General features: G+C 56.9%; 1 protein-coding gene across 7 annotated transcripts in view; it reads right to left on the bottom strand.

Annotated features, from left to right (window-relative positions):
- Positions 1-27,753, bottom strand: part of CACNA1A (calcium voltage-gated channel subunit alpha1 A) — a 284,147-nt gene that overhangs the window by 46,207 nt on the left and 210,187 nt on the right. For all 7 annotated transcript variants that reach the window (XM_058727813.1, XM_058727814.1, XM_058727811.1 and 4 more), the window contains 7 exons: positions 25,700-26,515; positions 18,098-18,561; positions 16,467-16,605; positions 14,717-14,846; positions 10,247-10,306; positions 9,453-9,559; positions 644-743 (listed from right to left, as the gene is read on the bottom strand). In XM_058727813.1, coding sequence (XP_058583796.1) covers positions 644-743; positions 9,453-9,559; positions 10,247-10,306; positions 14,717-14,846; positions 16,467-16,605; positions 18,098-18,561; positions 25,700-26,515 — 1,816 coding nt within the window. The remainder of the gene's footprint in view (positions 1-643; positions 744-9,452; positions 9,560-10,246; positions 10,307-14,716; positions 14,847-16,466; positions 16,606-18,097; positions 18,562-25,699; positions 26,516-27,753) is intronic.

Here is a 27,753-nt window from a genome sequence, read left to right as displayed (position 1 = left end):
TCTTGTCTTTTGGGAACATGTTTAGTTTCATCTTCTGTTGGGTTCTTTCTGCTCTTCCCGCTTGAGAACATTGACACGGAATTTCTTTTTAAAATACGTTCACTTAAATTTTAAAAAGTGATCGATGAAATAAACCTGAAGAGAGGATACAGGTGGTCCTCAGGTGGAACGCCAATTGAAAAGATGCGTTTGAATGACTGGGTTTCATTTCCTTTTCTTTCCTCCTGAATGACAAGCTCTGGGAAATACTGGTTCACACTGTTGTGGAACAGGAGATACTCGAACCTGGAACCGGTAGCTGAAAAGTCAAAAGCTACGTGGGGCCAGAAACCTAGTTTCTTGCTTCCCACATCAGGGTTGTGCCCTACTGTTACCCATACGGTAGCTTCGTGGGAATTAGGAAAGGGGATCCTGACCTCAAGACGCTTCATCTCATGGAAAATTGTCACAAGAACACAGGTTCTGTCAGGTCAACTCACTTTACTGCCATCTGCTGGAAAGCTGTAATAATAAATACATCCATCTACGATGGATGTGCTGTTACCAGCACCCCCTTTCAGTGTCGTGTCCTTGAGCAGTGCTCAACCTGCCCAACTGTACACGGCAGCAACCCTGACGGGCCTCCCACATGCCCCAATCTCACCTTGAGCTTTGGCAACCGCTTGATGGTTTTAAGAGGTCGTAGCACCCGGAGGACTCGGAGGGACTTAATTGTGTTGATGTCCTTTCCTTTGCTGTTGCCACTGTGGAGGGACGTTAGGGTACGGAGAGGGGAAAAGAGGGAGCAGAAGTCAGTCTGGGTGGGGGGTGGCCCACAACTCCACGTGACCCCGCCCTCTCAGGCCCAGGAGTCTGGGGTGAGCCTGGCGCTGGCCTGCCCTTGCTGGGGAAGAGTGGTGAGCACCCCTGCTGTGTTTGGGCTCAAGAGGTAGCCAGCAGACGGCCTTCTGTGGTCCTGGTCTCAGGACTTGTTAAGGGCCCTCCACCACTTGGCTGGGCCTGTGTAACTGCATGGGGTGGCCCTCAGACCCAGCATGGGGCGGCTGGTGGCCCCTGTGGGCTTTCATTGGTGCTGGAGAACGGGATTCCCTGCCTCCCCTCCCAACAGGATCCAGGAACGAGTTAACGTGGCCCTCCCTCAATATTCCCTGAGCCCGCGCGAAAGCAAAGAACCGGGACGTCAGAGGCTGATGTTGAACCTCTGCCAGGGTCTCAGGCCTCATTCTTCCAGGGTCTCTTAACCCATCTTTTCTACGGGGTTCAGTGCAGGGTCTACTGGACCGGGGCCCTAGCCGTACAGCCCCTGCAGAGGCTGTGATACCCTCAGCCAACCATGATTCAGGTCCCCCCAAAGGAGGGCATTGGGTGCGGCCATCAGAGGCCTGCGGTTAATAGAACTCACCACCCGCCAGTCGCCCAAGCCAGAAACCCGGGTCCCGTTCAGCTTTCTGTCCTCCATCCCCAGTGGGTTACCCTCCTAACCTCTCCATCATCGTCCCTGGCCATCGTCTTGTGCTGGAGTCCCACTACCCATTTCCCAGCTCCCCTCCCCCCCCCCCCACCCGCTCCCTGTCTCCCTCTCCTTCCACCTTTTCCACACACGGTGGTTCAAAGCCAATGACCATGTCACTCTCCTTCTCAGAATCCTTCTGGAGAAATCTGAATGCCTAGAACTGCAAGCTTTTGGCTCGGCATTCAAGGCTCTTCAAACCCTAGCCCAACTTACCTTGCCTTTGCATTCCCATCGACTGCTACACACCCCAAGCCCCAGCCAGACTCTTTGCCTCCGTTTGTTTTTACCTACTGTCCCTGCTGCTATAAAGGCCCTTCTGCCACCTGTCCGTTCCCAGGACTGTGCAGCCTTCGCAGCCAAGTTAAGTGGCCCCTTTATCCGACAGCCTCCCCTGATTGCCTGCGGGTTCTACCAGACCCTCCTTCTGTTTCAGAATCATCTTTGCTTCGTCTTTGGCTGCTGGCTTTAGAGAGAGAACTTCTCAAAGGCTTAAACTGTGACCTATTCTTCTATGGTTCATTTTCCCTTTGATCTTGGTTCTTGTCCCAGCTCCCGCCGTGTGCCTGGCGTGTGATCTCAGGACACACGTGAATGGATCCAGATCAGAGTTCTTTGAGGGTCTCCTAGCAAACATCTCCCCAGAGTTACCTCGTGGGTCAGGTGTAAAACTCCCAGAGACCCCTCTCATGGTGTATCTGGATACAACCCCCCCCCCCCCCCGCCTTTTTTAAAGATCTCTTTTCTCTCATTTTTCAGGGAATAAAGAGCGGGAACTGGACTTAACCCTGCGGGGCACAGCCATGCTCCAGGATTCAGCTGGAACATGTTTTTCCCTTTTGAAACCCAAAGTCACCGTTATCTCAAGGCCGTGCCCCTGAAATACGAGATGCACGTCAAGAGAGCCACTGAGATAATTTGAAGCAGGACAGGGACACAATTTGGATCGCATGGGGAAACGGCTATTTCTTCCCCAAGTGTCTTTCAGGCCTTTTGCTTTGGGAAGAGCAGAAGTCTCCGTACTAGAACATCAAGCAAGGGGGCATCTAGGTTGTAAGCGGGACCGGCTAAAATCCTGAAGTGCCGAATGCCTGACATTTGGAAACAGGACTCCCGTGGGCAGATCCACTCCTTGGAAAGTGACTCCCCGGCCATCAGGGGGACCTCTCTCCCAGAAGGCACTGTGTGCCCTCTGGCCAGGCTGAGAAACAATCTTGTTTACGGAGGCACTGAGGAGTGTTCCTGGCAGGTTGGATCCTGAGCATGCAGGAGTGGCTTGATCAAGGCGTTCTCACAGAAAACCACCCGCTTTTTGAACCACTTTGCTGAGAGTGTAGATATTCTTTGGGAGGCCACTTCCTCCTCTTACAGCCCAAGGCCTGGTTGTTAGGCGTTTCCACCCTTCTCCCATCTCGGGGTCTGGACACGCTTACTCCTTCGGGAATCACCTCCCCGTGCTTGTCTGCCTTGCTGAAGGGAGCCCCTGGGGAGGCCCCCCTCCCTCACGTCCCTTCTAATCTCTGCCAAGAACCAGACTAATGGTGCGTTGCAATGGAAAGCAGCTGCCAAGACCCCTGAGGGCTCCCCTCCCTGGGGAGAGACCGAGGGGGGGCTCTGGTCACTGCAAAAAACAGGACAGCAGCAAGGACACGAGGCCATGGAAAGAGGCCCAGAACCAACGTGGCTGCACCAGAGCACGGAGAACGAGAGACAAAATGAGAGAGAGAGAGACAGAGAACTTTACCGTGTACTGCTCCTGGTGAGGTGGCGTTGGTGGGAGAGACAGATCGTAAGCGGCCTCAGAAGAGAGAACACAGAACACACACATACACGCACGCGCACCTGAGCGCCCCCTGCCCCACCCGGGCACTGGGTTGGGGCGGGGGCGGCAGCCTCAGGCTTGCGGCTCTGGCCGACGTCCATCCTTCCATCTGGAAGCCCCTGTTCGGTCCCCTGCCCTGGGCAGGCTCCCGGCACTGCCCAACCGCACCGAGAAAGCCAAATTTCCAAGTAGCTGGACAGCCAGAGAGTTGTCAACTCCCAAGGCGAATGCGCCCCTGAAGGTCACTGCCAAGAGCTGGAGAAAGAAAGCCCTTTCCTCCAGAGGTCCCGGGGCTGGGAGGTTTTAGAACGGCTTGCCAGTTGGGAGCTTTGGAGTCGGGAGCACCAGGGTTTGGACCCCAGCTCTGCCTCTAAGGACCGTCCTCATCTGCAAAACAGACCCGGGGGATTCTGATGCTTGACACACAATAGCCACGGCCTTGCCTGGACCCCCTACGTGACGAGGGACAGGGAGGTCAGTGAAGGGTTCCGATGTGGGCTGTGGTTAGAGCCGGCTCTCAGGAGTCCCGAGAAAACGCGAGCCTAGACGAAGCCACCTTCGCACAACTCCTCTTTGGCCTCAGGCTTGGCCTCGGTAGGACCCTCCGACCATGGCGGGAGGTCGAGGCCAGAGAGACCCGACTGCCGTCAGCGAATGGAAGCCTTGCCGCCGGGCAAGCACTGTCCAGAATCCCCCGCCCGCTGCCCCTCTCGAAGTTGGTGGTGTTTCTAACGACAGAACGGCTTAAATGCCTACGAATATTCCCGATGGGGTTTTTCCTCCCCCGCCCCCCTCTTTATTTTATCTCAGGGGTTCTCAAAGCTCAGCGTATCTAGGGATCGCTGCGCACATGGAATCGTGTCGCTTCTCCTTCGTGGACGGCTGACAGGTCTTTCAAGGACAGTGACTTCCGCCTAACCCGCTGACTTCAGGTGTAACATGGGAGTCTTCTGAATGTCCCCGTGCCTGTGGGAAGGTGGCACCGTTATGTCTGTTTTCCAGATGAGGAAGCTGAGGCCCAGAGCGGGGGAGCGACCTGCCCAAGGTCACCCAGCGAGATTCAAGCCCCGGTTCGTGTATCTCGGGCTCAAATCTTCTCTCCGTTTTAGCGCACACAAGAAAAATAATGCCTTCGGTGCAGGGGCTGTTTTGAGGGTAGGATAAGAAAGGTGGCAGCCTGAGGGCTCCTTCTTTGGCTTCCCGGCAGTTTGGCTCCCGAGCATGCAGGAGTGGCTTGATCAAGGCGCTCTGCCAGCTGTGCCGGCCTGCCCTGAGGGAGGAGGGGCGGCGCCAGATGGACTCTTGGCAGTGAGGGCAGGATCGTGATCCGCCAGCTGCTGAGAAATGTCAGGTGGCCACCCCGATGCAGGGGCACAGAGCATGATATCATGTGTGATGGCTCATGAGATGCTGTGTTAATGGCGGTCACGTGGACATGGCACGCAGTCAGTAGAAGGAGCAGGACGCACACACACACACACACACACACACACACACACACACACACACAGATCCGGGTGAGATGCAGGAGGGGTGGAGACTGTCAGCAGAGCTTCGACACATCCCTTGGAGGACCACAGGGATCGTTCTCCCACATCCGAGACGGGGCCACAATCACAGCACCGAGGCAGAATCCTTGCCTCCACCCCAAAAGGCCAGAACAGCAAGATTCTGAGCAGGCTCGTGTCCCCTTCCCCCGACTCTCGAGGAACCCAGGCTGGCTAGGCCGTCGAGTGCCATCCATCCGGCTCACTGGTGGAAGCTTCCAGGTTCAGGGCTGGGACGCGGGCAGCAGCCCTGAATCTGACAGCCGAGGCCCACGGCAGCCATCCTGCCAGACTTGCTTCCCTTCACACGCCCTCTGGGCCTCAATTTCCTCATCTACAGAATGGGGATCACGAGACAGCTTCCCACAGGAGGCGGTGGTGAGGGGTTTTCTATTTTATGGGGAAACCGAGGCACGGAGCAGGCTAAGGGACCTGCACACTGGAGACAAACCGGACAGACTTCCAGGAACCTCTTTCTAAAGCAATGAGACTACTCTAACACCTGTTTGGGGTTCTCAGCCTTGTCTATGAGAAGATGGCACAGGGCAGATAAACTGAGGTAAAGGACCAGGGAGAAAGGTAAGCAGAGGACTCTGAGGTTGGGCACTCAGGCTAAGACCCCCACAACTGCCAACGATGACATCCATGTAGTAACAAGGAAAGGCCATAAGCAAAGTCCTTACAGGGACTTTCTCAGGCAAGAGGCCAGAACCCTGCAGCCAGGAGGAGGATTCGGAAACGTTTCCGGGGAGGAAAGCAGCAGCCTGGGGGCTCCTTGTCTGGCTTTTTGGCGGATTAACCCCGGGCATGCAGGAGCGGCTTGATCAAGGTGTTTGGCCAGTTGCACCAGGCCTGCAGCCCTGCCTTGAAAGAGACATGGCGGCACCAGATGGAGTGTCTGCGGCAAGGCAGGGAGGGTGTGGCAGGGGCCCGAGGGTCCGCCTCTCTCACCCCTATGGCCACCATAGACAGGTGCTCCTGTGACGGTCAGCTCTTCCAAAACCCCGCGAGAGTTGCCGGCCCTTGTCAGGATCCCACTGGCAAAATCTCACATCCCCCAGCTCCTGTGAGATCTGCGAGCCCATCGAGGCTCATAGGATGCCCTTAAATCCCAGTCTGGACCTTTTCCTTGCATAGGGATTAAAAAAAACACCAAAACCCAAAACAAGAAGCCAAACATTCAAAACAGGGATTTTTCAAGGTCACGGGCTGGCTGGCTTTGTGCCTGTAGCAACTTCGCAGAAGCAGCTGAAAAGATTCGCTACAAACGTGTGCTGCCAGATTTCTGTGAGTTGGAGGCTCGTTTCGAATGCCCTTGGATAACTTCATATTTAAAATGAAAATTCAAAACAAAAATCAGCTCCCTCCAGCAGATTCTTTTGCAACACAAAGAATCCACTCTGCGGATTGATTTTTGGTGGAAAAAATAATTTTGATTTTGCAGACTGCAGAGACTAATTGTAGCTTCCGGGATCCTAGAAACAGCATATTGTGAATTACCAGCTCATTATGGCCAAAGTCCGTCCTATGGTTGAAAGCCCCCGGTCTTTCCGAGGCTACCCCTTCCCCAAACTGTGAGGCCAAACTGGGGGGTGGAGGTGGGGCGGGGGAATGGGGGGGGGAGGGAGGGGGAGGCTCCTTCAGCACTGAAGCATTTGCTGCGGACAGAGGTCTGGGAGGAAAGCGCCAAGGTCAAGGGTGAGCTGACACGTCAGTCGCCAGTTTTTCTGTGCTACACCCAGCGGTGGCCGCGGAGGGCAAAATTCACCACCCAGGGCACAGCTGGCCAAGGGGTGGTTGTGTGTGGGCAGGTGGATGTGGCCGACAGGTGCTCACCCCTGTCCCTGTCCCCGTCACCTCCCGAGCCCTAGGAGACTTGGGGACTGTTGGAAAGACCTCATCCTGGAGGGCTTGAGGAAGTATGGAAGAGGCGCCCGCCCAAACTTGCCCTCCCTTGTCACAAAGACCACCGCTGCTCAGAGTATAGTGGGGATCGGGTCTCCTGATGCCCGAGCGTATGGCGAAGGGTCCGCCTTCTCCAGGCCACACAGCCCAGGTTACGTGGATAGTCAGGCTCACGTCCCGGAAGATAAGGGCCAGGGCCCGGGGAGGGGGAGAGAGAGTGAGAGGGAGAGAGAGAGGGACAGGGAGGGAGAGAGAGAATATGAACGAGACAGAAGGACAGAGGAGACACATGACACATGCTGAATGGGCTGGGTGGGCAAAGAGAAACAGAGAGACGTAGAAAGTGATAAACAGAGAACAGAAAATGGGGGGGGGGAGGGGGAAAAGGAGAGAGGCGCACAGAAAGAGGGAGGGAGGGAGGGAGAGAAACGGAAGGGGAAAGAGCCAGAGAGGCAAGTCAGAAGGAAGAGGAAAAAGGGGAAAGGGAAAGAAAGACACAGAAGCAGGGCAGGGCAGGGGATCCGAGACAGAAAACAGAGACAGACAGGGGTGGAGACACAGGCGGGGGGGACAGATTCATTCTAGCCTGAGGGAGGTAAGACGTTTTGGCTCTTCTGAGTTGAAATTTTCCCTGGACCTAGTGTGGGGCCCTCCAGCCACCTTGGAGGAATCGCTCAAATAGCTGACACAGGGAGGGACGACTGTATTTCGTTACCTTCTCATATATACTTCAAAGATCTTTAAAAAAAATTTTTTTTTAACATTTATTTTTGAGAGAGTGAGACAGAGCACGAGTGCGGGAGGGCCAGAGGGGCGGGGGGGGGGGGGGGAACGACACAGAATCCGAAGCAGGCTCCAGGCTCCGAGCTGTCAGCACAGAGCCTGACGCGGGGCTTGGACTCCTGGACCGCGAGATCATGACCTGAGCTGAAGTCGGACGCTTAACCGACTGAGCCACCCAGGCGCCCCTAAAAATCTTTTTTTTTTTTTTTGAAGAAAACTGGTGCTATCTTGATAGGAAAAAAATTGTATCTTGTTTGTATTTTATATTTCTCCAAATTCCAAGGAGGCAAAATTTTCTTCATTTTTACTAGCTGTCAGCATTCTGCAAAATTTCTGTTTATATCCCTTCCCTTGCCCACTTATCTACTGAGTTTCATGTTTCTTAGTGATTTGTAACTGCTTTTTACATATGAAGGCCATCGATTCCCTGTCTTATTTGTGGCCATCTTTCTCCCCTCATTCGCTGTGCATTTTACTGACTTTACTTTTTAAAAGTGTTGACCGTTTTAATAACGTAGTCACACTTTGGATTTTTACAAAATCTCTTCGACTGCTCTAATACTGAAATAATCATTTAAAAAAGGGAGGGGGGGAGGCGGAGGGAGTGAGGAAGAAGGAGAGAGAAAGGAGACGAGGTGGAAGACGAGCAAACCTAGAAAGAGGAAAAGAGAGTAGAAGGCAAAGGGGAGAGGGGGTGGGAGGTCTGGCCAGAGTCAGAAATACGATCAGCCCCGGGACCCTCGTCGTAGGGCTCCAGAGGCTTGGAGGCGTCCGGAACCCTGGAACTTTCTTGCTGTTCTGACACAACTTGACCGTATCGTGTCCCCAGGGGAGAATCCGAGCGTGGCCCGCTTTGGTCCTTAAATTGGAAAGGAGCGACCGCTCTGGCCTCCTGACAAACGGAGTCTTCACTATTGGGTTGGGGGGCCATTCAAGAACCCCGTGAGAAGGACGCGAGGGAGCAGAGGCACGAGGGAAGCCTCTGATTTCTCACTGTGGGGGTGAGGCGGGTGGGAACCCCTCTGAGACTTTCCTTTCTGGGATTGACCCACTGCGGTGGGCACACACAAGGTCCGCCAAGAAGACCTGGGGGTGAAGGGCCGGCTAGGTCTCCTCAACCTGCCCCAAATGTCTAGAACTTGAGGAACGCACTGCCGAGTTCGCTCTCGGGGCCCTAAGACCTCGCGGGTGCTCAGCCCTTGGGTACCACCTTGAGATGCTTCCCAGAGCTCAGGAGCCATCTTGGAATGGGTCCCCACAATTTGGGTGCCATCTTGGAGAGAATGGCTGCCCGGCCCTTGGGTGCCGTTCTGGGATGGCTACCCACGACCCAGGGGCCATCTCGGAGTTGCACAACGATGCATGGCCTTTCAGAGGGCAGAGAGTCTTAGGACCTGCCGGGACACGTGAAGGACACACAAGGGGAGTCACCAGGTCCACAACTACTGAGCCTGCAGACACAGGGCGGTGGGGGGGGGGGGGGTCCGAATTCTCATGCACATTCGTTCCCTGATTTTCTTTTTAGGGGGTCTCGAAGAGACAGCGGTTGGGGTGGAGCTTGTAGAGCAGAGGGAACATGAAATGTCCCGGCGGGGCTATTCTACTGAAAGCAGCGGAGCGAGGGGCCAGTGACGTGGCTGCGCGAGGAGGTAGAAGGTGGGGTCCCTTCTCTTCCTTCCTCCGCAGGGGCCGTCATGCAAAAGCCAGTCGAAGCTCTTCCTGGCGTAGCATGCGGATGTTTCCCCCCTCCCCCCCCCCACCCCCACCTCCCAGAGCCCACTCTCCCGTCTCTACGCCCTGAGAACACGTTCCCTGGTCCAACGGGCAGCCCCCGGCCGGGGGCGGGGCGCAGAGAGGCAAGTGGAAACCTCAGGAGGACACTTACGTGAAGGCAAAGGCCACCAGGGCCCCACTGACCACTATGAAGTCGAGAATGTTCCAGAGGTCGCGGAAGTAGGCACCCTGGTGCAGGACGAGCCCCAGGTCGATCATCTAGGGGTGAGAAGAGACGGTGCTCGGGTCCCCTCGTCCCACTTGGGGGAGCAGTCCCCACCCTTCCAGTCTCTGGGGGGAAGGGCACCAGGAGGGGACACGCGGAGGGGAGCCCAGTGGACCTCCCCGTCTCACGAAGGGCAGTTCTAGCCTGCTGGTTCTTAGGTCCAAACCTCGATGCCCCCCTTCACTCCTCTTTGTCTCATTCCCCCACGTGGAATTCACCAGGAAGCCTGCCAAGAACCTTCCCACCTTCTCCACCACCCTGGCCTGGCCCCCACCACCCTCTGCCTGGCCCGGTACAATCGCCTGCTCCTAGCTCTCAGCTCCCACCCGCCCTGCCCCTCCCTCAAGCGCATCCTCCCCAGCGAGGCCAGAGGGTGCCCCTGGCATGGGCAGGAGTCAAGTTCCTCCTCTGCTCAGAGCCCTCCCTGGCTCCCACCTCGCTTGGGGTAAAAGTCAAAGTTCTCCCCGTGGCCCACAAGGCCCCGCCGGATCTGTCCCTGTCACCTCCCTGCTCTCATGTCTCCGCCCTGGGTTCTCCACTCTCCTCACTCACTCCTTCCAGTTCTCACCGCTGCTCCAATACACCAAGCATTTCTAATCCCCCCGGGGGAAGCCACCTGCGCCAGGGTGGCATTCTTGAGAGTGAAGTTTCCCTTGGATCTTGGCTCTCTCAGCACTCACCTTGATCACCATCTCAAAGGTAAAGACGCCTGTAAAAACGTAGTCAAAATACCGTAGCACCTGTAAGGGATCAAAGCAAAGGGGCAGCAGATCACTGGCTTGCTCCAGCAGAGTCCCCAGGAACCTAGTAAAGGCCCACTGGAGCGTGTGGCCTCCAGCAAAGTCCCCAAGGAACAGACTCTCCAAGCAGAGGGGGAAACACGGCTGCCACATACAGTTGGGCAGGGTGGGCACTGTACAAGGGCCCCTCCCACCCCGTCTCCTAGTGCAGATTAGTACGTTGTGTATGAAACTGTCCAGCAGATGGCAGAAAAGTCCTAACAAAACCACTCAGGGTGGTTTGCTTACCCACGGGAAGGGCGCCTTTTTTTTTTTTTTTTTTATTTGCCCAAAGCTCAATATAAAGGAAAGGTGATCTTAGGGACGTTCAGGGAGGACTGTAACCCTGTTGGCGACCGGTCTGACCTCCCCACGCCCTTGACCTGCTGGGTCTCCTAGGTGAGAAGTCCTAAACATGACCGGCCTTCTAAGCCAGACACTGGGGGGGGGGGGGGGGGGTCAAACTCACCACCCTGGTCTCCCCCAGCAGATCTGCGGCCACATCTTCACCATGGTGGGGGGATTCTCCCCGCACCCCTCCCTCCCCCCACTCCCTCGTGCGGGGCCAGGGCTGGGTGGTCTCCACCTGGCTGAGCAACGGCCTGCAGCCTGGCCCCTCTCCAGGCCATGCCACAGTACCGCTCTGGTGTGGCCTTGGCAGGAGGATGTGGTTATGCTGACTCAGCAAGCGCACGTTGGAAGGGCTGATATTTACTGAGCACCACCACCAGAGGGCGCCCGTGAGCACCGGAGTCCTGTTAGGGTCCTTCTCTGCCCTAGAATCCTCGACGGCTCTGATCTCACTTGAGGTAAGGGCCAAAGTCCTCCTGGTGGCCCCCGAGGCCCCGAACGATCTGCCTGGTCACCTCTATGCCTTCACCTCCACTCACCGTCCTTTGTTCAGTCTACACCCGTCACTCTGGGCGTCTTCACCGCAGGGCCTTTGTACAGGTGGTTACCTCTGCCTGGAATGCTCTTCCCCGTGTCCTGCCGGATTCCCTCTTTATGGCTTGGCTCAACTCTCACTTGCTCGGTGAAGCCTTCCCCTGCTGCCTGTTTAAAGTCCTACTTCCTGGCGCTCGCAATTTTCCTTACCAGACCAACCACCCACCCCCGCGAACGATTTGTTGTCATTTGTTATAGTCATCAGTAACCTCATCGTCCCCGTTCCTGACCTGAGGTCAGCCCCACGCGGCCAGGGACGTTTGGCTATGCCTGTAGTGTCTCCAGCTCATAACACAGGCTCAAGCATACAGTTGGCACTCAAGAAATGTTTGCGGAATGAATGCATGGGTAGCTGGAAGGGTCCTGGGGATCTGTGTGGTCCCGTTACACGTGGGGCTTGAAGGGCCATCGGGGCCCAGAGTGGCCAGGATGGCTGGCTCCCTGAGGTGGGGGGGTTGGCAGGTTCAAGGTGCTGGAAGGATCTGGGTGCAGAGAGAGCAGTTTAGGTGCACCGGGCAGAGGGCTCAGCAGGGCCAGAGGCCGCCTGGCGCTCTGTGAGCTCTGGGAAGGCAGGGACCATCTCCTACCCTGTCAATCCTTGACGTTTAGCTCTGTGCGTGGCACATACTATTTGCTCATTAATTGCTAAATAAAGCAATGAATGAAAAGCAGAGAGGGGGTGCCTGGGTGGCTCAGTCAGTTAAGCGTCCGACTTCGGCTCAGGTCACCATCTCACGGTTCGTGAGTTCGAGCCCTAGGTCAGGCTCTGTGCTGACGGCTCGGAGCCCGGAGCCTGCTTCGGAGCCTGTGTCTCCCTTTCTCTCGGTCCCTCCCCCACTCGCGTCCTGTCTCTCTCTCTCCTTCAAAAATAAAGAAACATTAAAAAAAATTTAAAAAAGAAAAGAAAAGCAGAGAGGAAAAAAGGAATGAGGGGAGTGGGGGAGGGGCAGGCCACGTGGTCAGCGGAATCAACTTCTGGAGAACTGAGCTCCCACGCTGCGCGTGGAGATTACTCAGAAATAAAATCTTATCAAAAAAAAAAAAAAAAAAACAACTCTGGAGAACCGAATTAAGTCGGACAAGAGGAAACCAAGGAAACCGAGAGACCAGTAAATCAGGTTTGACTCTCTCGGATGTGCGGATCCTTTGCCCTATGCAAATGACAACTTCCTGTGGCTCGGTTTACTCCAAACAGGTGCTCGGGCTCATTTATCCCAGGGGAACGCAGATCAAAGTCCCAGAGAGCCTCTGCATCATACCCACCAGGTCGGCCAAAGGAGTCTCCAGGCCCCAGGGTTGACAAGCTTGGGGAGCGGGGGGGGGGGGGGGCACAAGGTTGGGTGACAGAAGAGAGGCACAGAATTATTCCATCGGTTCTCGTGTCAGAAATGAGCAACAACACCCAACTAAAACTAGAGTAGCTAAGCTCGTTCCAGAAGGGAGGTCCCTTCTGGTTACCGCTAGGGTTGGGTTATCCAGCGTGGACCCTTGGGGCTGGGGCATTCCCCTCGCGGGGGCTGCCCTGTGCCCCTGAGGGGGCCGAGCACCCCTCTGGGTGCCAGTAGCTCCCCGTGGCCCACCCCAAGTCGTGACAACCCAAATGTGTCTCCAGACGTCCCCGGATGTGAACCCTGACTTCAGAGGGAGGGAAAGGGGGCACTGAGGAGATGTGCCCGGTGTGGGGGGTGGTTTTGTTTCACTTCCTGCCCCGTGGGGCGGGGGGTCCCCGGGCATCAGCTGGCCGTGTGGGGCCACAGTGCCCTTGAAGAGGGGAGGGCTTCGAGGAGAGAAGTTTCAGCTGCAAAATGCAGCAGGCAGGGGCCGGGATAAGGCTTTGCAGACGCCCCGTGGGGCTGGTCCGAGCCCCGCCGGGCTCCCTCAGGTCCAGGAACCGCAGCGGTACCCCCGCCAGTGACAGAGCCTTCTCTGACCTCCTAGAGTCTGCAGGGGGGTTGCTGACCGCTCCTGGGACACCCCCTCCCGGGCCTGGCTCCCTGCAGTCCCCCGGGGTGGGGAGAGCTGGCCGTAGAGAACAGAGCGCAGCCTCAGCTCTGCCCTGGTGCTCGTTTCTTCCGGGAGCCGTGTTCTAATTATTTCCTTCCAGCTCCCCCCTCGGGTCCCCAGGGGCCCTGCCAGGCCTGCAAAGGAAGGGAAAGTGCAAGGTAAGCTGCTGTCGGGCAGGCTTGATTTATGGGGCTTGCCAGCCTCACCAGGCTCCTAACCTACTTAGCGAGGGCGGCAGGGCCTGGCTCCCAGCGGAAAATGTGCCCCTGGCTCCGGGCAGGGGGGCAGCGATGGGGGGGGGGGCGTGCAGGAAGGAGCTGGGGAAGGAGGTTCTGCCACCGGTGTGGAATCTGCCAGGCCCTCGCTTCTCAGTGCCTCACTTTCCCCTCTCAACCACAGGCACGCGCCCATTCTTGCTGGGCAGGACTTAAGGGGAGCCATGCGCACAGCAGGTGCTCCAAAAGCGGACACAGTTGAGGGAAGCAGAAGGAGCGACAGGGGAGGCAGCACTGGGATTCTGCCGTGTGGTCTCGGCCAGGTCACTGAACCTGCCCGAGCCTCAGTTTCACCATCTGTCCAATGGGGATACCTGGGAGAACTTACATGCCAAGTGCCGGGGCTTGTGCTCTGAACACAACCACCACTCAGTTATCAGGCACCGTTAGCAGACCCTGCGCCCCTAAAAGGAGAGCCTTGCAGCTCTCCAAACAGCTGAAAGTGTAGGCTGTGTTTCTGCGCCAAGAGAGTTCTTTCTCTTGGTTCTCCTGGGTGGCTCAGTCGGCTAAGCGTCCGACTCCGGCTCAGGTCACGCTCAGGTCACGATCTCGCGGTTCGTGGGTTCCAGCCCCTCGTCGGGCTCTGTGCTGATGGCTCAGAGCCCGGAGCCGGCTTCGAGGTGTGTGTCTCTCTCTCCCTCTGTCCCTCCCCCACTGGCTCTCTCTGTCTCCCCCTAAAAATAAGCATTTAAAAAAAAGCAGCGTCCTTTCTTTCAAAGCTCGTGTCAAAGCCAAGATCAGAGCCAAGAAGTCTGTTGGGTGAGGCCCGGCGGCCGAGGGGATACCTGTGGGGCACCCCTGCCTGGGTACTCCCTACGTTCCAGGCAGAGGGTGCGCACCCCCACCTAACGCGAGCCTCGCTCCCCCTGCCGGGGGATCTCAGCAACTTCCGGCCCCTCCTGCCCTCGGCCGCCTTTCCCCCACCGGGTGCACAGTCCCAACTCCCTCGAGGGACGTCCCGCCCCCAAGAGCAGACGCGACCAATCAGGGCTTCCCCGCCCCACCGGAAGCCGTGGTGAGCCCAGGGCTGTGCCCAGGGGTACCCCTGACATTCCCTCCAGCCGGGCTGGCAGCGTTGAGGACGCAGGGGAAGGTGGCCCGTGGCAGAGCGGCCCGGCCAGCAGGGCGCCCGCGGAGCGGGACTCACGTTGTTTCGCGGTGCGTTGGGCTGCACGGGATCCTCAGCCGCCAGGGCGATGCTGCTCATGGCAATGACCATGAGGATGCACATCTCAAAGTAGCGGAGGTTCAGGATGTAGTGGCACAGGCGGCGAAGGCTGTGGGGACAGGCGGGCGTCCTCCTGGAATCTCCTTCTGTCACCCACCACCACCTGAGCTCTCTGGCTCCCAAGGTTCTGTACCCCGCCCAGTGTCAAGATCTTCCCCCTGGGGGCCCTCTCGGGGGTTCACGGAGCCCCAAGAAGGTGGCGGGGGGGAGGGGAGGGCACGGGCCCTATGGAGAGGTTCCTTTCACTTCCAAACAACCCTCTGGGAAAACCTTGATTCCCGGGACGAGTTGGAAGAAATACTGTCCTTGATTCTGCAAGAGACGAAAGGGTTCTTTATGCATAAAATACCCTATGGTCAAACAAAATTGGGAAATTCTGGGTTAAACAGATTTCTTTCTTTCTTTCTTTCTTTCTTTCTTTCTTTCTTTCTTTCTTTCTTTCTTTCTTTCTTTCTTTTTTTTTTTTTTTTTTTTAATGAATGGAGGGACCTTAGGCAAGTTACTTATCCCATGTGCCTCGGTGCTCTACCTGTGAAATGGCCGTAATAATGGTGCCTACCTTACAAGAATGTGAGGCTCCAAAGAGTTAATATATGCCTGGCACATCGTAAGGGCTCCAGAAAATCAGTTACTGAAATGATTAATCGCGGGCCTTATCAGAGCCTTTGATGGGGTACTAGGATAACACTTAAGTACTTAACCTCTTAAGTGGGGCTAATAATATTAATAAATATGTCACAAAGTTGTGTGAAGGGCAGCAGGGCTGAGTGGCTAAGAGCAGGGATGCTGGCGTCAGTCTGTTTGGGCTCTCCCACTTGCTTGCTGTATGAACTCGGACAGGTGACTTCACCTCTCTGGGCCTCAGTTTCTTCATCTGTTAAATGGGCATACACATAGTACCAATCCCATAGGGTTATTATGAGAATTTTTTTTTTCTGTTCCCAGTTTGTAAAGCACTCACAACCGTGCCTGGCACTAAGTGCCCCGTAAGTGTTTCCCTAACAAAATAGATAGTTTCAACCAAATAAAAAAGGAAGCACGCAGAGTGAGACTCAAGAGTCTCAAGAGGCAGGTTACAGAAAGCAGTTACCGCCCAATTTATGTGACGTGAGTTTTCTTGGTCAGGAAGCATTTTGAGGGACCAGGGTTTCGAGAAATAGACTTCGGAAAGACGCAACCCTCCATCAACCACCGTGACACGCATGTGATAAGTCTCTCCCCTGAATAATCTTTCCTCCTCAAGGATGCCCAAGACAAAGGGCTATGGAACTCAGAGACCATCTGCCTAGAATCCAAATCCTTGTGGGGCAGAGGTGAGGAGCCAGAGCTCAGGGACCAGGGCCGCCAGGTATGACGGTAACAGGTTGCGCACTGCACAAGGCAGCCATGTCTTAGGGGGTGCCTCTCACATTACAGACCGTGTAGAGTTGAATATTTATGACAAGGATTTCTAGCTGATGGCAGGAAGGGGTCTCCCCGCTCCCCCAAATCAGTACTTTATGAGAAATTTCTCTCTTACAGGACTTAAGAGCATCAGTTTCTCATCTGCTCAAACACCCCCTATGGGACTAACCGTGATCTGGGCAGCAACTCTCCCCGTTACCCTCCGTCTGCGCCTGCCCTCTGGCTTGACTTCGGGCCCCCTGCCCTGGCCACAGGCCGTACTCACGGGTTGGTTGTGGACAGGATAAACATCGAGCTGTACGGGGGCATGGGCTTGGGGCCGTCTTCCCCAGGGTCGTCTTCCTCCTCCTCCTTCTTCTCTTCCTCCTTTTTTGGCAGTGGGTCTGGGTTGGCGTTTTTGTTCACTGTGGGGACAAGAACCAACACAGGGCTTCCTCCGTGATTTCCCACAAGCCTCTGGGCTCCGGGCCGCTCCCCAGGGCAGACAATAAGCGGCTGACATTTACAACGTGCCTACTATGTGCCAGGCACCACGGTATGTCGGTGAATCCTCACGCGACCCCGCGAGGTTTGTACTTGAAAAGCTCCGTTTTACAGACGATGCAGCTGTGGCACAGAGAGGTGAAGTGACTTGCCTAAGGTCACACGGATTTGAACCTGGTCCCAGAGTCGTCCCTGCACTCGACCACTCGGTAGACAACCTTGAGTCTGGTGGGACCCTCACAGGATATTAACACAAACCTGCCCCCATCCCACTGGACTTCATTTGGAGGCAGGTGACATGAGCCCCAATAGCCCCACTTTACAGATGGTAACACTGAGCTCTCTCTTCGTCAAACTGCAGGGTTTGCCCCCATTAACACCCCTCTCTTGATGGGAAGCGTCACTACCCTCCTGAGCGTTGATTCTGCAGCCTAACCTTGCTAGGAGTCTGTGGGCAGGCGGAGTGTCCCTGAGCCTCAGTATTTCCATCTGAAAAATGGGCATAGTGACCAGAGTCACCCTGTGGGACTGCGGTGGGCGTTTATTAAGCAGACTCACGGAAATCTCCTACACAGAACTGACAAGTAAGAGGAACCATCTAGTTACATCTAGTTCAGAAATAATAAGCTCGGTGGGTCGTTTCTAAGTTCTTAGTGCTCCTCTGACCCCAATCTTACGTGGTGGGGGGTCTGGGGGTCAAAAACTGCCAGTCTCTCAAGGGTCTAGGCCTGAGCCGTGCAACAGTGGCTAGTCCAAACCACGAAAGGCTGTAAGTGTAAAACACACTGAATTTCTAAGACAGAGTACAAGAATAAGAACGTAAAATAGACGATTAATCACGTGAAAAATACTGATCATATGTTGAAATGGTGGCATTTTGGACCAATAAATAACACTTTGGGTTAGACGCAACTTATTATTAGAGTTCATTGCACCTTTTTCTTTTTTCTTTTTTCAATCACTCCCTCCTCCCTCCTTCTCTCCCTTCTTTCTTTCCATATGGCTCCTAGAATGCTTCAAACTGCACACGTGGCCTGTGTCGCATTTCTTTTGGGCAGCGCTGCTCTAGGGAATCATGTGAGGCCCCCTCAATTTCCATCAGAAGGATCCATGGTGGCTTCCCGGCTCCCCTCTGGGAATTTGGGATGCGGGCAATATCGCTAAACCCTACCGAGAGGGGACAGTGTCAGGAGTTGCACACATATTAACCCTCCCGGCAGTCCCGTGGGGGCGGGACCCACATTTTGAGAGGGTGCCCATTTTGAGAGGAAGAAACCGAGGGCAGAGAGGTAGGCTCAAATGTCCAGGGTCCCCCAGCCAAGCCTCCGGGGACTGGGCCCGAGGCGGCCGCTCCGGGGACCCCGGGTGCCCCGCCCGGTGATGTGTTCAGGCGAGGGGGAGCGGGGGTCTCACCTTGGACGACGGTGTGGTTGAGAGGGGGCGGGCAGGCCGGGGGGATGTCCACCGTGGTGTGATCGGGTTTCCTGGCAGTCTTTGCTGAGTTGGTCTGTGTGCTGCTGGGGTTGGTGACGATAAGGCTGTTCTCGGGGGTCTTGGGGGGGCCGGGGTCGGACGGGTCCCCCGGGTTGTTGGGCGCCCGGCGCCCGGCGGCGTTCTGGGGGTTCGAGGCCACGGCGGGCGGTGCTGGCACGGGGCCGGGGTCGGTGCTGTTTCCGGTCCTGGAGGGGCTCTGGGGCAGGCCGGGGCGGCCGAGGCTGTCGTGGGCGCCGGCCGACCCCGCGGTGGCCAGCTTGTTGTTCCTCATGTTGTCAATGTCCTCGGCCAGCGGCGGGTCCTGGCGGCCCAAGTCCTGCTGGATTGGCCGGGTGGTTGACAGGTTGGGGCCCGACACGGGGACCCCGGAGCCCTGGTTCTCTCTGTAGAAGGCAGGCCAACGAGAAAGGACCCGTAAAGGAGTTAGAGGCATAGAACGCATGTTCTGGACCCCGCCCCAACTTTCTGCCAGAGCCTGCATTCAGCCTACAGGCCCCCCATGAGCTCCTGGGCAGGACTGAGGTGCACGGTGTTTTCTGGAGTGGCTAACGCAGACACGGGGACACCATCCCTCTAGGGGTACAGTTGCCTCGTGGCTTTACATGCCTGCAGTATTTACGTCCCCTCCCAAAATTCCAGTTTGGGGGAGCACACAACAACACAGGCAAGTAAACAACGTAAAAAATAACAAAAGTCATAACAGCAAACGCCTCAGTAACACAAGCTCGCAGGTGCCGTTCTAAGCACTTGACTTGTAACCTCCCCTGTGTCCTCAGCCCCGCGAGGCGTAATGACTGGCACCTGTTTTACAGATGAGACCATTGTAGCCCAGAGAGGTTAAGTCTGTTGCCCAAGGCCACACAGCTGGTAAGTGAACTGGGTAATTTTTCACGGGGATACAGGTGTGACGGGCACAGGGCATCCCAGGCAGAGGGAACCCAGCCGGTGCAAGGGTCCTGAAGTGGGGACAGGCTTGTTGAGCTTCAGGAGGCTGGTGTGGCTGGAGGTGGAGAGGGAGGGAGACGCGGTGGGTAGGAGTCTGGTGCCTCAGTTACTCGAATAATTAACACTACACAGATGGACACGAGAAGAAAAGAGCCTGAGCGTTCGGGGGCACGGGGGGGAGGAGACAGAAATGTGAAGGGTCCCGGCTGATTTTCCACCTCGGTGCCCTCCGGGACATCAGCTCTGCGAGGCAAGTGGTTTATTTTTGTCTCTCTTGTTCACAGCTGTGCATCCAGCGTCAGAACAGGGCCTGGCACCCGGCACACGCTTGGCCGCTTCTCGTCGAATGGTCAACCAATGCCCCCATTTCTCAGATGAGGACACTGCGGCCCAGAAATCCCACAGGCCCAGACCGCTCATCGACCCCTGCCTCCCCCCCATCTGCACACTCACCCCTAGCTTGCCAGACACCCCCCCCCAGGAGCCGTGGCCCCAGGGAGGGCGGCTGGGGTCTAGGGCCTGTCTGGTGCCCCCTCGGCTGGCCCCAGCTCCGCCCGCCTGAGCCAAGTGAACCCGGCCCCCCAGTCTGCTCTGCTCACTCTCACACGCCCCTCTGGACCCTCGGTCTTCGGACGAGGGGCCTCATCCTTCCCCAGTCCCTGTGTGCCGGCCCCGGTGGAGTCCGTTTCCTGGAAACCCCAGGACATCTGTCGTCTATAATCTCAATGACTTCTCCCTCCAGAGGGTTCTACGATCCAGAACTTCTCTCTCTGGGGCTCCTGAAAGGCTGCCCCAGTTCTGCTTACTGTATCCTCCACTGCTCCTCATAATAGCTCACCGTGTACCAGACTCCACAAAGCAACTCCTGTGATTCTCAGAATCGCTGTGGGAAGTGGGTAGTATTGTTAGTCCCATTTTACAGATGAGGAAACCGAGGCTTGGAAACAGGAAGGGCCTTGGCCCGAGGCCACACAGCCACAGCCAGTTGGTGGCAGAGGCAGCTTGGAGCCCAGACGACAGGGCTCTGGTGCCCATACTGCTAAACCCCTACCCGACACTCCGCTTCTCTAAGCAGCCTGAGATCTCCCCGAAGGCTTAGCCCAGCGCTGATGGATGCGGGGGCATCCTTGGCACTCGCCCTTCTCAAACAATCTTAGGAGGCTGGGGTCACGATGCCTCCCATTATACAGACGCGGAAACTGAGTCCTGGAGAAGCCGAGTCGTAATAGAAAACTGTTTTCTCAGGCTGTCCCCACCACACGCTTGCTCAGGACACCGGAAGTGAGCAAGAGACAGCACTTAGATCATCACACCGTTCGTTGACCAGCTGGGAGATCAGGAGCCATCGCAGGCACCACAGCCCAGGCCCGATCTGGAAACGTCCATCCACCTAACCCTTCTTCGTTTTAGTTCTGCATTTTACCTTGCTAAAGTCCGGCGTTTTTAGGAGGCGGAAGGGCAGGCCCAGCCGGGTTTCTCCCGTCTCAGTCACGGGAGTGGGCCAGAGTGAGCTGGGCTTGAGTCTCAGCAAAGCCACTCGCTAGCTGTGTGACCTTCTGGGGTTTGATTAACCTCTCTGAGCCCCGGGTCCCTTGTTTTAAAATTAGGAATATAGCAGCGGAACCTTGCCTGTAACTTGGGGACTACGGTGGAGATCCTGGAGCCGATGTGCTACGTAACCATTGGTGAGAAACACTCAGCTTGTTTCTAAACGGTCACCGGGTGGGCGTGGTAACTTCCCCGAGTCGCTATGAGGAACACACGCGTTACCGGGCCGAGGGCCGGGTTTTAAACCCGCTGGGTTTAGAACGTGCTTGGGACCAGTGACCCTTCATCCTTCCCAACACCCCTCTTTTGGAATAGGAAAGTCTACCCCACGTCTGTCCCCCGACTGTATTCTGGAGGCAGGGAATCTGTCCTTCCAGTTTCCCGTCCACAGAGGGACAGGGATTTGGCCCCCAAATGGATCTTACCCAGAGTCTCACCCACACCCGACTTAGAGGATGAGACTTAGGATCTCCCAGCTGGTGCTGTGACGGACAGGTTTAGACTTCTGGGGATGCTGGGGTGGGGAGGTGAGTATACGCCGCCCGTGAAATGGACACGCGTTTGGGCGGGGGGCGTCAGAGGGCAGACGGCGTCAGAGGGCAGTGGGTCGAACGGTGGCCCCTCCAAAAATATGTCCAGATTTTCCTAACAAGAGAGAGCTATCCCTAGCACAAAGCAGGCTCGGGTGAATTTCTCTTTCAAAGAGAACCTAGATCCCTCGGCCACCGTGTGAAGAGGTCACACTAAAGAACACAGCGGCTGAGACCATGGTGAACCTCGTGGGGACGTCAGCCTCCCGCCCGGGGCCAGGAGCCCCTTGTCTGGATGGAGGGGCTGCAGGCGTTCTGTCCTGTTTGGCTCCCTCTGTCGACCCTGTCTGCTGTGGAGCCTTCCTTCCGAGCTCAGCCTGCAAGGCCACCGCACATCGATCTCCAAGGAGAACTCAAAAGGGGCAGAAAACTTTGAAGTCAGGCCCCTTCCCCCTTCCCTCCTGGGGACGTGCATCATCTGCCCGGAATAGGCAGCCGGTTGCATAACCCCGTCTGCACCGCGTGCCTCTGACAGCTAATCACTTCAGCATCCTTCCGCCAGGGGCGATGGCCACCTTGCCCGGGGCGTGCTCAGGCCCCCAGGAGCAGAGGACGGTCCTGCTTCCCTGGGTCACCAGGTTCTAATCCCCACAGCCACCTCTGCTGGAGGTGGGACTAGCATCAGGCCCACGTTACAGGTGAGGAAACTGAGGCCCGGAGAGGCAAAGGCATTTGGCAGGTGTCCCCCAGCTGGGAAAGGGCTGGGCTGGACTCTGGTTCTACAGATTAAAAAAAAAAAAAAAAAAAAAGTTTATTTATTTATTTTGAGAGGGGGGAGGGGCAGAGAGAGAGAGAGAGAGAGAGAGAGAGAGAGAGAGGAGAGAGAATCCCCAAAACTCCACATTCAGCGCAGAGCCTGACTCGGGGCTCGACCCCACGACCCTGGGATCATGACCTAAGCCAAAATCAAGACACCCAGGCACCTCTGGTCCCACAGATTTTAAGCTACGGCACCACTTGGTGAAGAAAATGTTGCAGTGGACAGCCTGGGGGCATGGAATGGGGGTGCTGGAGCCACTGGCTAAGGCTCACTGGGGGTGCTGTAACATCAGGGCCTTAATGGATGGTGCACCCCTCTTCCCCCCACGCAGGACAGATTGTGGGGCTCAGCGGTCCCGGATGTCTCCTTGCTCTTCCTGGGGTCTGGGTTTCATGGTGATGGGAGGGAGCTGGTGGAATTACGGCACCGAGATGTCAATTCTGGGGTGACACAGATCTGGGCAAAAGATGTCCCTGCTCAGCCGCGTCCAGCAGGAAGAACTGCCCAGGTCTGGGACCCACAGCGTTTTACCGGGAAAGTGCTACCTTCCCTTTGGTCACCCCGGGGTGCCACCGGGCTCGGCCGCCCGGCGTGGGGGATCTGGGCGCAGAGGCTACTGAACGATGTAGAATGAATGAAAGACAATGTGCTTCCGTCCACTTTTCACCGGGATGAGCTGGGCGGGGGGCATTTAAAGCTGGGGACGCCGACGAAGAAGACAGGAGGTGTAATTGGGGGAGAGACAGAAAGAAACAGAAAGGAAACAATCCTATGTATATTATCAATGTTTTGGAGAAGGAAAAACACAGAGTGTGTCTGGGAAAAGGTCTAAGAAATGACAAAAAGGAAAAATGCAGGTGGCAGACCCCTTAGGCTGGGTTCTTATCCCACTGCTGCTATCGGTTTGCGGTGCCCGGGGAAAATCCCTTCCCCTCTCTGGGCCTCAGTTTCCCCATCTGTGAAAGGAAGGAGCTGGGGTGGTCACTCTAAAGGCTATGGATGCAAAGATGTTTTTTATATCTACTGATGAGAAAATCCTAATGGTGTAAGTAATACTGATTAACAGCAATAGCCATCCAGCTGACTGGACGGCTCAGTCAGTTGAGCGACCTACTCTTGGTTTCGGCTCAGGTCGTGATCTCACGGTTCATGGGATCAAGCCCCACATCCTGCTCGGGATTCTCTGTCTCCCTCTCTCTCTGCACCGCCCCTGCTCAGTCTCTGCCCCTCAAAAATAAGTCAACATTAAAAAACAAAAAAACAAAAAAAACCCCAGGTGCCTGGTGGCCCAGGTCATGATCTTGCGGTCCGTGAGTTCGAGCCCCGCGTCGGGCTCTGTGCTGACGGCTCGGAGCCTGGAGCCTGCTTCCGATTCTGTGTCTCCCTCTCTCTCTGCCCCTCCCCTGCTCGTGCTCTGTCCCTGTCACTCTGCCTCCTCTGATCACAGGAGTAATATAAAAACAAGAATGAGGGGTGCCTGGGTGGCTCAGTCGGTTGAGCGGCTGACTTCGGCTCAGGTCATGATCTCGCGGTCCGTGAGTTCGAACCCCGCATCGGGCTCTGTGCTGACAGCTCACAGCCTGGAGCCTGTTTCAGATCCTGTGTCTCCCTCTCTCTAACCCTCCCCCGTTCATGCTCTGTCTCTCTCTGCCTCAAAAATAAATAAACGTTTAAAAAAAAATTAAAAAAAAATAAAACAAAAAAATAAAAACAAGAATGACAATAATAGTAAATATTAGCAGTGGCAGTATTAACAGCAACAGTGAATCACTAGTCCTTGATGATGGAGTTAGGTTCTGAATGCTGTATTCTACCTACATTAGCCTTTCCTTCATGACTTTCTTTTTTTTTTTTTTTTTTTTTAAAGCAGGTTCCAGGCCTAGCTCACGACCCTGAGCTCACGACCTGAGCTGAGATCAGGAACTGGACCCCCGACCGACTGAGCCATCCAGGCGTGCCCCCTCCGCCCCGCTTCACGACTTTTTAACGTCCCTGACACGGCCGAAAAATCTGCTCGTGATGACCTGCGTCATCGTGACTCCGTTCTACGTATCGGCGTATCTCGTATGCGTGAAATACACACCCCATCTCCCCAGAATGCGGCTACTGGACGCACTGAAGGAACACCAGACCCGATCGCATATGGAACTTCACCAAGGGGCGTTCTCCACTTTGGAAAACCTCAACACTGGTGGCCACTCCCTCGTGTCACCTGAACGGCCCACAGCACCCGGAGCGAGCCAGCATTTCCAGCTGTCGCATTCCTGGGGACTCTGCACGCAGGGCCTTGCATCACTTAACTTTGCCCTCTGGACTCTTCTCGACTCAAAGTGTGGTCCTTGTACCAGCATCAGTGTCCCCTGGGAGCTCCTTAGAAAGGCAGAATCTCAGGCTGCACCTGAGACCCAAGGAATTAGAATCTGTAGCTTCAGAAGATCCCTGGGGATTCGCGCACACATTCAATTTTGGTTAAGTGCTGGCCTAGTGCCTATGTCATATAACAGAGCCACTTAAACACATCATTAAAAAATCAATACGATGCCCTCGTGGTGATATAAAAGAAAACTAACGGGACATCAATGAATATAAGAACGATGTCTGTTTCAACATCGTTGGGCTCCTATATATAGAATCACCACAGGACCGAAGGAGTGTTCCAAAATACCAAGAACACGAGGATGCTGTTTCCCACTGGGCAGGGCTCTGGCCTGGAACAGGCCTCCAGAAGCCTGAACCCCGCTCTCCTTTCAATTCCGAGGGCCCAGTGTGGCTTTTCAGATCCTTCGGGCACAGCACCAGGTAAAAAAGATGGCTGCCTCATTAACAGCTAAAAACGGTCTGCATGTACCGAGTACTTAAGGTGTCGGCTGCTCTTCCGGGTTTTTTGCACGAGTTATCTCTTCATTCCAGCAACGACCCAAGTGGACCCCCATCTTCATTTTACAGATGGAGGAAACGGAGGCCCAGAGACGTGAAGTCACCGGCGCCAGGTCACACAGCAACTACACGGAACAGCGCCAAGAATTCGGGGGGGGGGCGCGGGGAATTTCTCATAGATGTTCCCAGAGACATGGCACCAGGGCGAAATGGTGGGTCTGCAGCCTCTGGCCGCGCCACCTACTGCACGTGTGACCTTGGGCAAGGCGCTCCACCCCTGGGTTTCCAATCTGTGACACTGGGATCCATCTGCCCAGGGGGGCGGGGGTGGGGCGGCGGGCTGGGGGAAGGGGCGCAGGGCAGGGGGGCGGGGCGCAGGGCTGGGGAAGGGGCGGAGGGCTTGGGGGCGGGGCACAGGGCAGGGCGGAGGGCTGGGGGCGGGGCGCAGGGCTGGGAGGCGGGGCGCTGGGCAGGGGACAGGGCACAGGGCTGGGGGGCGGGGCGGCGGGCTTAGGGGCGGGGTGCAGGGCTGGGGGCGGGGCGCAGGGCTGGGGAAGGGGCGGAGGGCTGGGGGACGGGGCGCAGGGCGGCGGGCAGGGGGCGGGGCGCAGGGCTGGCGGGCGGGGTGCAGGCAGGGAGGCGGGGCCCTGGGCAGGGGGCGGGGCGCAGGGCTGGGGGGCGGGGCGGACGGTGGGGGGAGAGGTGGAGAGGACGGAGACGCTCCACCAGAGGAACGGGCCACACGGCCGGCGTCGTTACTACCGCTGCCACCAACCCAGATCAGGGGTCACACCCACTTACTTCCTCCTCCGGTGGCGGCGCTCTCGGTCCTCCCTGCGCGCTGCGTCCGCCTCGTAGGAGGCCGGGGGGCCGTGCCGGTGCCGCCGCCTCCGCTCGCCGCCCTCGGGCCCGTCGCCCTCGCCGCCCTCGCCGCCCCGGGCCGGCCGGCTGCCCTCGCGGTGCCGGGACCTCCGCTCCGCCTTGTCCTCCGCGCCCTCCTCGCCCGGCCGGCGGTGGGCCCGGTGCCGGCGCGGCTCGCCGTCGGCCCCCGTGCGGGGCGAGCCGCTGCGGCTCTCCCTGCTGCCCCCCTGCCGGTGGGCGTGCCTCCGGTGGGGGTCCCCGGCCTTGACCCGCTCGGCCTCGCCCTCCCAGAAGCCCGGCTGCTCCAGGCCGCCCTCCCGCGCGTGGTGGTCCGACTCGCGGCCGTAAGGCCCCTCCCGGCTCAGCTCGGCCTCCTGGCTGCCGGCCCAGGGCCTGCGGGGGTCCAGGCCCATCGAGCCGCTGGGGTCCCGGGCCCGGTCGTGGTAGCGGGCCTGTTTCCTGAGGAAGTCCTCGGCTCGCTGCTGGCCGAGGCGCTGGTCCACGGTGGGCTCGGCCGCCCGGCTCTTGTTGGTGTTGTTGTTGCGGTTCTCCTGGGGGTCGACCACCAGCGGCCGGTCCAGGTGGGTCTTCATGTCCGGCCGCAGATGCCGGGCGTATGAGGCCTTCCAGCGCTCGTCTGGGTCCATCTCGTTGTACAGGGCCTCCCGGCTGGCCAGCAGGTTCTGCTTCCGCATCTCGCTGGTCCGCTGCTCCCACACCGACTTGGTGGGCTTCTGGTTCTTCTGCTGCTCCTTCCTGCAAGGGAAGGGTGGGGGGTGGGGGTTAGAGCACTGGGCCACGTGGCCTGCTCAGGCCCCTCCAGCGAATGTCTCGGCCTGGGGGGCCTCTCCACCAGGGAGGGTATTTCAGCCCAACCAGGTGGCTCGGCCTGTGCCGAAAACTCAAGCTGGCTGGGCATCCTGGCCTAGCCAGGGCCTTGGCCCAGGTGGGCATCTCCATCCAGCAAGGTGTCTCTGGGTGTGACTGATGGGGGGGGGGGGGGGGTCTCAGCCCAGGTGGGTGTGCCCGCTGTCCTCTCCACGCTTCCTCAAATTGTAGCACGTGACCCCCTGGGGGATGTAGCCTTGATGGTCAAAGTATCTTAACCTCCGGGACAAGCCATCACAGTGGACGTTGGCCTGGAGCAGATTCTGGAATCGTCCACATGATCTTTTAATTCTGGGTCGTGGAGGGTCTGGGTGGTCCCAGGGGGAGCCAGGGTGGGCACTGGGGAGTCTTGGGCAGTGCCTATTTACCCAACGGTGCCTATTTACCCACAGGGCCGGTGCTGGCCAGCCTGCAGCCCAGTCTGGGGTATACAGACTTCTCTAGGGTTTTTGCGGGCATTGATAGTTTTTTGTGTGTGTTTTTTTTTTTTTTTTTTTTTTTACATTTATTTATTTTTGAGAGACCGAGAGAGACAGAGCACAAGTGGGAGAGGGGCAGAGAGAGAGAGGGAGACCCAGAATCTGAAGCAGGCTCCAGGCTCTGAGCCGTCAGCAAAGAGCCCAACACAGGGCTCGAACTCAAGAACCGTGAGATCGTGACCTGAGCTGAAGTCGGACGCTCAACCGACTGAGCCACCCAGGCGCCCCCACTGATAGTCTTATACAGACCACCACCTTCCACAGACTGCACACCTAAACTCACTTGTCTGATTATGTGTTTTCCTGGGCTCTCCTTTCACAGCCACCCACTATGGCAAAGAAAGCCCCCTCCCCACCGTCACATCATGTGCTGTCCCTCGGTGTGCAACGTCCCTGGGACATCCAACACAGGCAGAATGTGGGTTGGCTCAACGCATCTCCCTTTAATCAAGATACCTGAACTCTCACCACCTCACCGCCTCTGATTCGCCAGGGAACTCTGTCCACTCTACCTTTCATGATGTGTCTAGAACTCAGCTACATCCATCACCACGGCCACCACCCTACTGCAGTCCCACGATCTCTTTTGTATGGACCAATGAATGTAGTCTCCAACCTGGTCCCCTG

This window comes from Neofelis nebulosa, chromosome 4 (assembly GCF_028018385.1).
Source record: "Neofelis nebulosa isolate mNeoNeb1 chromosome 4, mNeoNeb1.pri, whole genome shotgun sequence".
Taxonomy (NCBI): Eukaryota; Metazoa; Chordata; class Mammalia; order Carnivora; family Felidae; genus Neofelis; species Neofelis nebulosa.
This window is presented reverse-complemented; position numbering and strand designations above follow the sequence as displayed.